At 43.6% G+C, this 11,090-nt stretch overlaps 1 protein-coding gene across 1 annotated transcript in view; it reads right to left on the bottom strand.

Annotated features, from left to right (window-relative positions):
- Positions 1-449: 449 nt before the first annotated feature.
- LOC101979225 (low-density lipoprotein receptor-related protein 1-like) overlaps positions 450-11,090 on the bottom strand; it is a 48,479-nt gene continuing 37,838 nt past the window's right edge. Inside the window, exons 24-33 of the mRNA XM_026787013.1 lie at positions 10,216-10,417; positions 9,963-10,127; positions 9,453-9,653; positions 8,436-8,985; positions 7,475-7,600; positions 5,470-5,580; positions 3,127-3,363; positions 2,470-2,947; positions 895-994; positions 450-526 (exon numbers count right to left, since the gene is read on the bottom strand). Coding sequence (XP_026642814.1) covers positions 497-526; positions 895-994; positions 2,470-2,947; positions 3,127-3,363; positions 5,470-5,580; positions 7,475-7,600; positions 8,436-8,985; positions 9,453-9,653; positions 9,963-10,127; positions 10,216-10,417 — 2,200 coding nt within the window. The 3' untranslated portion in view covers positions 450-496. The remainder of the gene's footprint in view (positions 527-894; positions 995-2,469; positions 2,948-3,126; positions 3,364-5,469; positions 5,581-7,474; positions 7,601-8,435; positions 8,986-9,452; positions 9,654-9,962; positions 10,128-10,215; positions 10,418-11,090) is intronic.

The following is an 11,090-nucleotide window of genomic DNA, read 5'->3' as shown; positions in this document are numbered from 1 at the left end:
AAGTTATGATAAAGAAAACAGTTTTTACAAAGGAGTGCCAGCCTAGAGGTGAAATTTACCTATGATGCTGATGCTGGAGAACAAATTCTTGAACACTTGCCACCCTGCAGGAACTTGGCTTCTACCCAAGAGGCAAGAAGATCTTTGATAAACTAGGAAACCGGTTCAGAGGATTAGCAGCTACAAAGTCAGTGTCAGAGTCAAGATTTAAATCTAGAACTTCCGACTGGCACTGGGTCAGGTGACCAGGGGTAAGGATCCCTCGTAGCTGAGTCTTGGCCTCAGCTACATGTAACTCAAACTGAATTCTCACCACATCTAAGAAGCTACAGTTTTACAAAATCCGCTAGCAAAACCAGAAGACTGCCTCTAATTTCAGAAGGAATCCCTTGAAGTAAATCAGCATTTACCACAAACGGTTCAGGAAGTGAAGAGAGCAGACAAGGAACTGGACAGACAATATTTATTGAGAGGTGTCAGCTCTTTGTTAACGAGGTCATTCAGTTTGTAAAGAGGTTAAGGATTCCTGTGGGAGTGAGAAAACATATGCTACATTCACACGGAACAAGGAGATAGAGTTGGTGGAACTTGGAGACGGGGAGACCACAGGGAAAGAGTAACTGAGTTTCCGGGGGGACCTCTAATCCAGGAACAGCCCACCCCACTCCCAAAGGAATTAGCCCCGTGTGTGCATGCCACTGAAACATCTAGGCTACTACTTCATGCATGTTTCTTTGTAATTCTTCAAAGAAGAGCTAAAGACCAAAGACTTAGTAAGCAGAAGTTTGGTATAAACAAGAGCCATGTTCACTCAGCTCGGGCTTTCCACAGTTGTACTCTAAGCATGTCTCACCAAGCTTTTTTCTCAGAGTCTTCCCAGCCCCCTTGGCGTACCTGCTCATCAAAGACTTCATTGACAAAAGTTTCGCTATTCATTAGATTTTCTTCTTCTTGGCTGTTTTCTTTATCATAGTCCACATTTCTTGACGATGTTCTACAATCACAGAAACAATATCACAAGAATAGCTTGCGTACAAACCAAGGGAGAGATGGCCCAGTGCTTAAGAGCATGCCCTGCTCTTGCAGAGGACCTGAATTCAGCTTCCAGTATCCACACAGATGCTCAAAACTGTCTGGAATTCCAGTTCCAGGGATTCAACAACCTCTTCTGGCCTCTGAAGGCACTGTGCACACAGTGGACATGCATGCATTCAGACGAACACACCCAATATGTAAAAATAAATAAATCTAAAAAGCATACAATCATTTATCCACTGTCATGGTTAGCTACATAGAAACTGTGTTTCATTTTAATAATCTCTTAAATAAGGCAAGTGATCTAGAGTGGATATAGCACTTGAGTCGATTATTATGTGTTATTATGCAAATATAGGATTGATTCTCTCCTGAAGGAAGGCCAGTGACCAGTCAACGAGAAATAACTTCAAGGACAGGTAAGGGGCAGTGGGACACAAGTTAAGCAGGAAAGTGGATAAAAATAGCAGAAGAACCAAGAGTGAACTAGTTACATATTAATTAGCATTTGCTTGGACATGTTCTTTTCTTTGGTCTATGAATTGAAGGCAGAACAATGAGACAGCTTCTAAAGCGTTAGGATCCTTTACAACTCTTCATCCGTAGGCTGCTTAATGTTCTTTCTCAGTCCGTTCAATCACTTTCTTCAAACACACCTTCCTCCTCTATCTCACAATGTCACAAGTACCATTTGGTTACTGTTTGTTCCTTTAATGGCTTTCTTGCCCTTGGATAAAACTTGGTGTAAATTCTTTTCATTAGTCCTGAATTTCATCTCCAGGTGTGGGCTACATTGTGCCCTGCAATACACCAAATCCACAAAATGTAGACTTTTTAAAGAGGCACTCAAGGAGGCCAACAGAAGGAACCCCACCACGACATGATCGTGTATCCCCGAGAAGAGGGGTGCAGACACACATAAAGGGGAAAGACCTTGTGAAGGGCAAAGGAAGACACCCCACCATCTACTAGCCGCTGGGATAAACAAGAAAATGAAGCGCTGTGTTAACACTTCCATCTTAGGCTTCCAGCCTTCTTGAGATATGAATTTATGTTTGTGATCCCCAGCCTGGTACCTTAGCAGATTCATAACCTCCTTACCAACACCCCTTTAATTGCTGGTGCTCCCTCATGACTCCATCATTGGGAAAACCTCACTTTCATTCCTGTAGCTTCATCACTAACAACCCTTTAATCAGATTTTACCCTGGCAAGTGTCTCAGGCCCCACACTGAATGACACACCTCAGGTCTCACTCAAGGAGATTGACCCAATTACTACTTTTCCAGGTCATTTAACAGGTGCCTCGTCATCTCAACCCTTCCTCTGGAAATGAATTCCTAGAGTGGACTTAAATCTTCAACCCCACTCGTGTTATTTTATAAGATGCCCTTGAAAGGGAATTCTCCCACGAAGACACTACCAGTCACTCACCTTTTGGATTTACGTTTTCTTCTGAAATGCAGAAATAGCCCCAGAACAGCCAGAATAGCCGATAAAGCAACTGCAACACTCAGGGCCACATAGCCAGTAGCCGAGCCACGGGCTACTTCTTGGCAGAACTCTCCATTATATTCCGCCAGGCAGAGGCATCTCCTCAGCTTTCCTTCCATGGTGCAGACCCCTCTCCCATTGCAAAAGTCTTGGTTACAGGGCACATGATTTGCCTCTGGTAGAGCCCTGGACTCAACAGTTTCCTCTCTTCCCTTGGTTTGGGGGACCTTGTTCTCTGGGGCAGGCATTGGCGTGGTTAGTGTTTTTCTGGCAGGATGCCTCATCCCTTCTTGTCCTAGATGTTCACCTGTGGTGGACTCAGTAGCCTGGAAAAGTTTGGAAGCTTCTGGTGTCAACCTTTTCTGAACTTCCGGCTTCTTGGGTATTGATGTGGAATGGCTTCTATCTGGATTCAGACCTACAAGAATCAAGGCAGATAGAACTGTTTGCCCAACCTCCTCCCTCTAGGTTATGGTTACTCAGTCATATTTAAATTGGTGGAATCGAAGACAGATATTTAAGGGATGGCATTGAATTGGATATTCCCCAAAGCCATGAACACTGATGTACAGCGGGGGCTGGGTAGGAGGTACTCACAGGCCACTTCATCAGATCCATCCAGACAGTCAACATGACCGTCACAAACTTGCTCCGTGGAAATGCACTTCTGACCATCCTTACAACACCGTGATGGCGGAGAGCATTGGACAGCTTCCACGCACGAGTGACCATCAACCAAGCAGTACCCCACGGGACACCTGCAAGTCTTGCCCTCAGGATTTGGTAAACAGATGTGACTGCATCCTCCATTGTCTTTGGAGCAGCTGTTGTTACCTGTATAACACCCGGGCCCATTCCCAAACCAGAAAGCCAAAAATATATCAAAGATTTATAGGCTCCGAGAGAGTTTTCTACAAGCTTTTTATAAATACGTTATCATCAGAAGATGCAGATGTTTCCAACAAATTAGATAGCTCTTTCATTTGATCCCTTTCAGTTAATGAGGCTCTGAGTAATTGATAATTCTTCATAGATCAATGTGGCTTTAAATGTTTAACAGGGGACCACCTTAAGAAAAATTGAGGTGACTTCTTAATCAATCAAGACTACTACATTGCGGGCGTTTTCAGTCAAATCCATCCAATGACAGAACCAGAAAGACCTTGGAAATAAAACTATTGTTAGTTGAAAGCAGAGAAGTGGGGGGGGGAGGATGGGGGGAATCATCCTTTTCATAGTCTGATTAAGGGAGCCATTTCTCATTTGGAATCATTCCTCAAGGCTTAGTCTTAAACTTCTAATGGTCTTGTGGTATGGGACATTCCAGGCACTGTGGCACAGAGTTAGTTCTCTTTCTAAGAACTAAGCAACAGAAAACTTGAGTGATCATCTATCACTTGGAGGAAGTCTAAAATTTATCTCCTTATTGATCCAAGACTAGCAGCCCCCCACATGACTAGCCCTCTTTCATGGGACTTGATGCTCACAAAAACAAACAAACAAACACCCAAAACAATGGGGCCACATTCTCTTAAGATCATGTCTGACTGTTCACAAGTTTAAGCTTTAAGGCTCAATCAACATCAAATATAAATAGAACTGATGCGCCATAGAATGAAGGTTAGCTTCGCTTCGGAGATTGTGTGTTTATGTGTGTTGCTGAAGATTCGACCCAAAGTCTCATATGTAGTAGGGAAGAGCCATGCTGACCCTCCAGCCTCCTTTTCCTTAAAGACAGGATCTTACTATGTTCCACACATAGCCTTGAACTCACTCTGCAAGCCAGACAGACCTTGAGCTTAAACTCATCCTGCCTCAGCCCCCACCAAATAGAACCACCAACCTGCACCAACCACCAGGTGTGTCTTGTCTCAAGTGGCATTTTGTTTATAATATTAGTATTGTTTAGTCTACAAGAACAAAGTGATATATTCTGGTTTCTGATTCTAATAGATGTCTGTGTATTTGAATGTTGTGTGTCTTAGTGTCTGTATGTGTTTCTTGTGTTTTTTCCTTGGCTCTGTTCTTCCCTGTTTGTTAATTTTGTCCTACTATGGTTTTTTGCCTTTATTTTTATCTTATTTTACTATTACTACTACTATTTTAGATGTCTGTTTGTATTCTAATGTGAGAGAGAAAGAGTGTGGATTTGGGTGTGAGGGAAGTGGGGAGTGTCTAGGAGGAATTGGAGGAGGGGAAAGAGTGATCAGAATATACAACTAATCTGTTTTCAATTTTAAAAAAGTTGTGAGTGGAGGAGGCAGGCTCATTGGTACCACTCAGGCCCTGTGTTCATAAAGGCTGGGTAGATCCCAAGCACAGCAAGTACACAAAACAACAACACAGAAAAGGAAACCAAACATCAGCAGCCCAAAAGCCAGAGTCCGGAAGGTCCATGAAGGAAAAAAAATAATAAAATAAAACTTAAGAGAAGAAAGTGAAACAGAACTCAAGTTTTATAGTGTAAACCTTTAGTGTCCCCCAAAGGTCCCTATGGTAAAGGGTCTGATCTCAGTACAACACTATTGAAAGGCACTGAAAATAGAAGAGATATGACTGTGTGTATGTGTGTGTGTGTGTGTGTATGCGTGCATGTGCACATGCATGTGTTGGGTACTTAGATACTGGAAGTACAGCTCTGAAGAGCATTCTACGATTCTAGTCTCTTCTTTTGAAAGCCAGCACACCGAATCCATCAACTCCCAGCCCAATGGATTTACCATGACCATGCTTGGTACCCAGTTCAGAAGACAGTGGGGTCAATGGTGTACCTGACCCAGACAGTAGAGAACAGCATATACACACACACATTGGGCAGACCAGTAAGAGTTTTAGACAGGAATATTTTTACATCATGGGAAACACAAAGGCACTCCAAGGAGATGGTAGGGCAGAGTGCCCCCTCTGTGGGATTGTCACAATCATGGGAGATGTACTTACCCTGTTGACTAAGTGTACTATAAACTTTTAGGTCTACAACCTTCTGGTCTACTTGGAACCATTGATTTTCCGAGACTTGAGCTTTGCTGTACCAAACTTTGGTGATCTGGGCTGAAACAAAAGCCAGCGAGTAACTGTTAACAGAAAGAAAATCCATGGCAGAACAATTCCTAGGCAATGAAGTGGGTTTAGGAGAAACACTTTAACTCATCTGTGTGAGTCAGTGAAGCAAAAAGAATTTTTCAGAATAGGTGCGTATTTTTCTGTGTTTCATTGTGAGAAAGAGATGCTGAGAAAACCTTTAAAAATGACAAATTTCCAACCAAAACCAGGTCACATGGCATGCCCTCCACAGCAGAGTCACCTGTTAGGCATGCGTGGTGGCAAACACTTCTAACAGTAGCACTTTGGAGGCTGAGATCGGAAGACTGAATTTGGGGCTACAGAGTGAGATGCTGTCTCAAAAAAACGACACACAAAAATATCAAAGTTACATGTCAATAAATTAATTGAATGTTGAGCTAGAAAGAACAAGTGACACATAAATGTGGACTATGCATTGAGGGATTGTCTCAGAATTGATTAGAACGCATGTCTGGAAATAGCTCCCTTGTAGGAGGCGATGTGCGGGATCCTAAAGAGGATGGGAAGTGGCTCATCCCACACCTCAGGCGCTTGGAGGTAGGGAGGATCTGGGAAAAAGTTCTGCTGGGGATGATTGACACCTGGATATTGAAGGAGACAGGTTTATTTTAAATCTTTTCTGCAGTTTCATCAAGTCTAGATATTCACCCAGAGTTTATTCCCAGGACTCTAGCTAGTGTAGACAGCATGATGCATTAGAATACTGGGATTTGGGGCAACCCCCTTAATATGCTAGAAATGGCCGCACTCGAGTCCTGAAAAAAACCTGTGTGTGTGCCAGTAAAGCAGAAGCAGGGATAAGAGGGGGATGGAGGAGGGCAAAATCATAGGGAATGGGGCTTTGGGAAAGGCTGTCACAAACTATTAATAACAAACATGTGTGAAAATGTCACAGTGAAACCCATTTCTTTTATGTGGACCAGGAAAAGTAATTTAAAAAGGAGAAGAGAAAGTCCACCTTGTGCCTCAGGTTTACTTTGTCAACTATGACACGTCCTGTCATTTGATGGGGAAGCTGGGATGGCTAGTAACTGAGAGCAGACATGCTCCCTTGTTCCAACTCTGGGCCTACTTCTCTCTTGCACGAGCTTATCCAAAGGTCTATGTTTTGAGGGCTTGGTTTCCAGCTTAGGGCTAAGAGGAAGGAAGTTAGGTTGCTAAGGCCATGCCATAGATGGGAATTTTAGGTCCCTGGCCTTCCTTGTTCTCTCTCTTCGCTTTTTGCATCCATGGGACAATTTGCTTCTCTGACACATGACACATCGCGATATACCTTCCTCACCAAAGAGCTAAATGCAACCAGACAAGTGCCCCGAAACCCATGGAGCTATGAATCCAAATCCTCTTCTCCTCGTGAGTCGGTTGTCAGGCGTGTTTCGTCAGAGTGACAGATCGGTGGCATAGCAGTAAGAAGCATCAAATAAAATACAGACATTTCAGGACCTAAGTGTAGTCATAGAGAGCAGGGGTTCTCAACCTGTGGGTCGCAACTTCTGTTGTATACCCTATGTTTCAGATATTTACATTATGATTACGATTCAGAGCAGCAGCAAAATTACAGTTATGAAGTACCAATGAAATAATGTTATGGTTGGGGGGGGGGTCACCACAACATGAGGAACTGTATTAAAGGGTCGCAGCCTTAGGAATGTTGAGAAACGCTGATATAAAGAGTAACCAAGTAAGTGACAGATCCTCCAAGTCTCAGATGCATTGTTACACATCCTCCTCTAGGTGAAGGAAGTCGGTCATTCTTCCAAGAGCAAGACACTGCTAGCAACAGGTGCTAAGAAGAAGCAGATGCTCTTTGGAGTGCAGGAGTAAATTCAGATTACAGTTCAATCCATACAACAAGACCTACCATCATCAACTGTTGTCCACAGCATCATGTCTTGGCCACATGCAAAGAGGCGAAGACCCTTTATTCCTTGGTGCTCAACTCTGTATCCTGAGCCATCTAGCTGAATACTTTGGATAAGCCCCTGCCCTAGGAAGAGATGCTTAGTTAATTTTGTTTAGTCCCAAAAGCTGTACTTTATCCTGGAACTTGATATGTCTTGCCTCAGCTTCAGGATGATGCTGAATGTTTGCCATTCAGGCTCTGAAGCCGATTCTCCCTCATTCACCTCTTTGTAACAATGATGCATAGTGATTTGCATCTATATATGTGCACATATATGTATATATTTTATATATGTATAGTATATATAGTATACATGGTGTGTGTGAGTCACAGTGATTTGCATATATATGCATAGTATGTATGTACATACACTATACAGTCTATGTGGTATGTGTGTGTATGTGTATATGATAAGTGTGTAAGTCATGTATACACACATCAGTGCAGGTGTGCTTGTGTCAGAGCATGTTTTAAGGTCAGCTGACAAAGTCAGGTTTTTTGTTTGAGGCAGAAGCTCTTTGGTTTTTGATACCACATATACCAGGCTAGCTGACCCATAAGGTCCCACCTCCAATGTCATCATAGGGCAACTGGGATTACCACCATGTGCTACGGTGTGCAGCTTTATGGAGTTCTTGGGCTCTAAACACAGGTCCTCGTGTTTGCAAGGCAGGTGCTTTTCCTATTGAACCATCTCCCCACTATTATTCAGACTTTCTGGGTTCTCAGTCCTATCTTTCACAAATGACTGTGTGGTCTCTACTCTGCTACTTAGGACAAGCCTTTCCTTGTCTCTATTGTGTGGGCAGATGTAGACTGAGTTGTGCAAGCTCACAGCTGAAGATCATTGGCCAGAACTTCGTTACCCAGTGCACGGTCTGACAGGGTCATATTTAGGGTGCAGATATTAATTGCTTACCAGTATCAGCCCAGTATACTCGGGTCCCTGAATCCGAAAAGGCCAGGCCTACAGGTATCTGGGACTTCAGCCACAGCGCCCTTCTCCTGCCGCCATCCATAGAGGCACATTCAATGCTGGCACCATGTCTCCTCTCATCCTGAGAACCCAGGTCTGCCAAGCACATGACTGCCGTAGGTGGGTGGAGAACAATGGAGGTCGGGTGGTAAAGGTTTTTGCTGAGCAAGACTATGGGATGTTGGCCTTTGGAGGAAGCAACATTGACGTGGGGGTTCTCACTGGCAATCCAATATATGTTCCCACTCAGCCAGTCCAGAGCAAAGTCAACCACTGTCCCCTTCCCAGATACGATTCTCTGCCATGACAGGATCCCTGGTTCTTCCAGCCTCAGTAGCCTGATGTCACTGGTATTTAGCTCTGACAGGTAGAGGGCCTTTTCCTGGATGAGATAATCCACCGAGGCCAGCTGATTGACGCTGGTGAAGGGGAGCGTTCTGTGTTCTGGTAGAGTTGTTTGTTGTGTCGCAGTCTTAAGGTTTTTCAGATAGATCTATGAGGAAAAATCAGATGGGTAGTACTGGTCGAGTCTCCTCTCTTTTGTTTTAAATCTCAGTATGACATTGGTGCTAGGATTCTTAAATTAGTATTTTCAGACCTCCCCCTCCCGAAAGCAGAAAGCAGTTAATGTGTTTCTTTCCTGGAGCTTCTACCATGGAGGATTCCTAAAACCCACATGTCTTAGTCAAGGTTACTATTGCTGTAACCATGACCAAAAGCAAGTTGGGCAGACAGGGGTTTATTTGGCTTATGCGTTTATATCATAGTTCATCATCAAAAGAAGTCAAGACAGGAACTCAAACAGGACAGGATCCTGGAGGCTGTGCTGATATAGAGGCCATGGATGGGCGCTACTGACTGATTCGCTCGGCCTGCTTTGTTATAGAACCCAAGACCACCAGCCCAGGGATGGCACCGCGAATTAAGCATAGGAATGTCAGGAAAGCACTGAAACAATACCTGGGTGAGAACAGTGGGCAATACCAGGAACACAAAGGCAGACTCTTGGAGAGAGACACAGGTGATTCCATCATCTGCCAGCAGGAGGCCAACCGGGCAACGACAGCTTCCTTTAGCCCGTGGGCTCAAAAGGCACAAGTGAGAACATCCCCTGTCCAGGCAAGGGCTGGAAGCCTTGGGCTGGAGGACTTCATGCATGATCTGAAAGAAAAGAGCTGGATGCTGCTCAGTGCTAAATCCTTTCCAATAGCAAGTCAATGGATTCTCTTCCCCTCTCCTTTCCCTTCCCCTTTCTTCCGTGCCTTCTACCTCCTCTTATCTCTTTCTTTATCTATGTGCAAGGATTGAAAACAGCCTCAAGTCTCCTTAGCAAGTACCACTCTAGCATGGAGCTACAGACACAGCCCAGATCACTATGGGTGGATGCCACCTAACTTGGTGATTGGCTAGTTCGTAGACATATCTTTTTCCTGAAGGACCAGGAAGATATTTTAAGAGGACTCCACGTACCTTGAGTCCAAAGGGCCGTCCAGAACGCTTGATGAGGACAGTCCTGTCCTTGCCTGTCATCTTCTCCACCTGCTGTATCGTTCTCGTCTTCAGGTCAGACCAGAAGATCTTATCTTCAAACACAGCGACTGAAAAGGGGTTCTTGATTTGTGTTAGCCGCAACATCTACAACGGTGAAGGTGAGCTTTCTGGGGTGAGGTTTACACAAGACACACGGTATCTGAACTGAGCCTAATGTCAAAAGCGCACTTACACTAACGCCACTGCCATCCAGGTTGGCAGAGCCAATGCAGTGAAATTTCTCATCAGACCAGAATATCTTCCAGCTTGACTGGTCAAGGGCGAGGCTAGTTGGCTGACCAAGACCTTGATTGACAAGCGTCTTCCTGCTGCTCCCATCCATGCCAGCTTGTTCTATTTGAGGTTCTCCTCCAATTTTGGACCAGTACATCAGTCTGTGTGAGTAAATGCCAGCTTTCAGGCAGTCTATTGCTTTGGAGAAAACATCTATCAATTCGTTTCTTAAAACGTTTACTTACAAAGATTACAAATGGACACACAACGTAGTAGCTTTGAATTTAATGTCATCATAGCAAAAAGGACACATGCTGACTGACGGCTCAATTCGTTTTTTCCTCAATTTTTAATTAGTTCGGTTTCTTAAGTATAACTGTGAAATATTAGAAGGAAGCTTTTCTTGAAATTTTATGGTGATTGGTTGTCACAAGAAGCTAGGGAGTACAGTAGTTCTCAACCTGGAAAGGATCCAGGGAACTTGCCAATCTTTCCTCAGCTAGAAGGTGGGCTTCCAGACATAGAAAATAAAAAATATAGAAAAAAGGGAAAAATATAAAAATAGGTTGAAAAATACGCTAAAAAAATAGCTTTAAAAATTATCATGGATGAATGTGTAAGTAAGACTACACTATTCACTGGAACTGTTAAATCCACCAGAAACTACTGTTAGTATTCTGAAATTCATACTAAAAATTTCTTCTGGAAAACAAAGGACATGGTCAACAATACAAAACGACAGCCTACAGAATGGGAAAAGATCTTCACTAACCCCACATCAGACAGAGGTCTGATCTCCAAAATATACAAAGAACTCAAGAAATTGGTCATCAA

The sequence above is a fragment of the Microtus ochrogaster genome, linkage group LG7_11, assembly GCF_000317375.1.
Source record: "Microtus ochrogaster isolate Prairie Vole_2 linkage group LG7_11, MicOch1.0, whole genome shotgun sequence".
NCBI lineage: Eukaryota > Metazoa > Chordata > Mammalia > Rodentia > Cricetidae > Microtus > Microtus ochrogaster.
The sequence above is the reverse complement of the archived record's forward strand: the minus strand, read 5'-3'. Positions and strand labels throughout refer to the sequence as shown.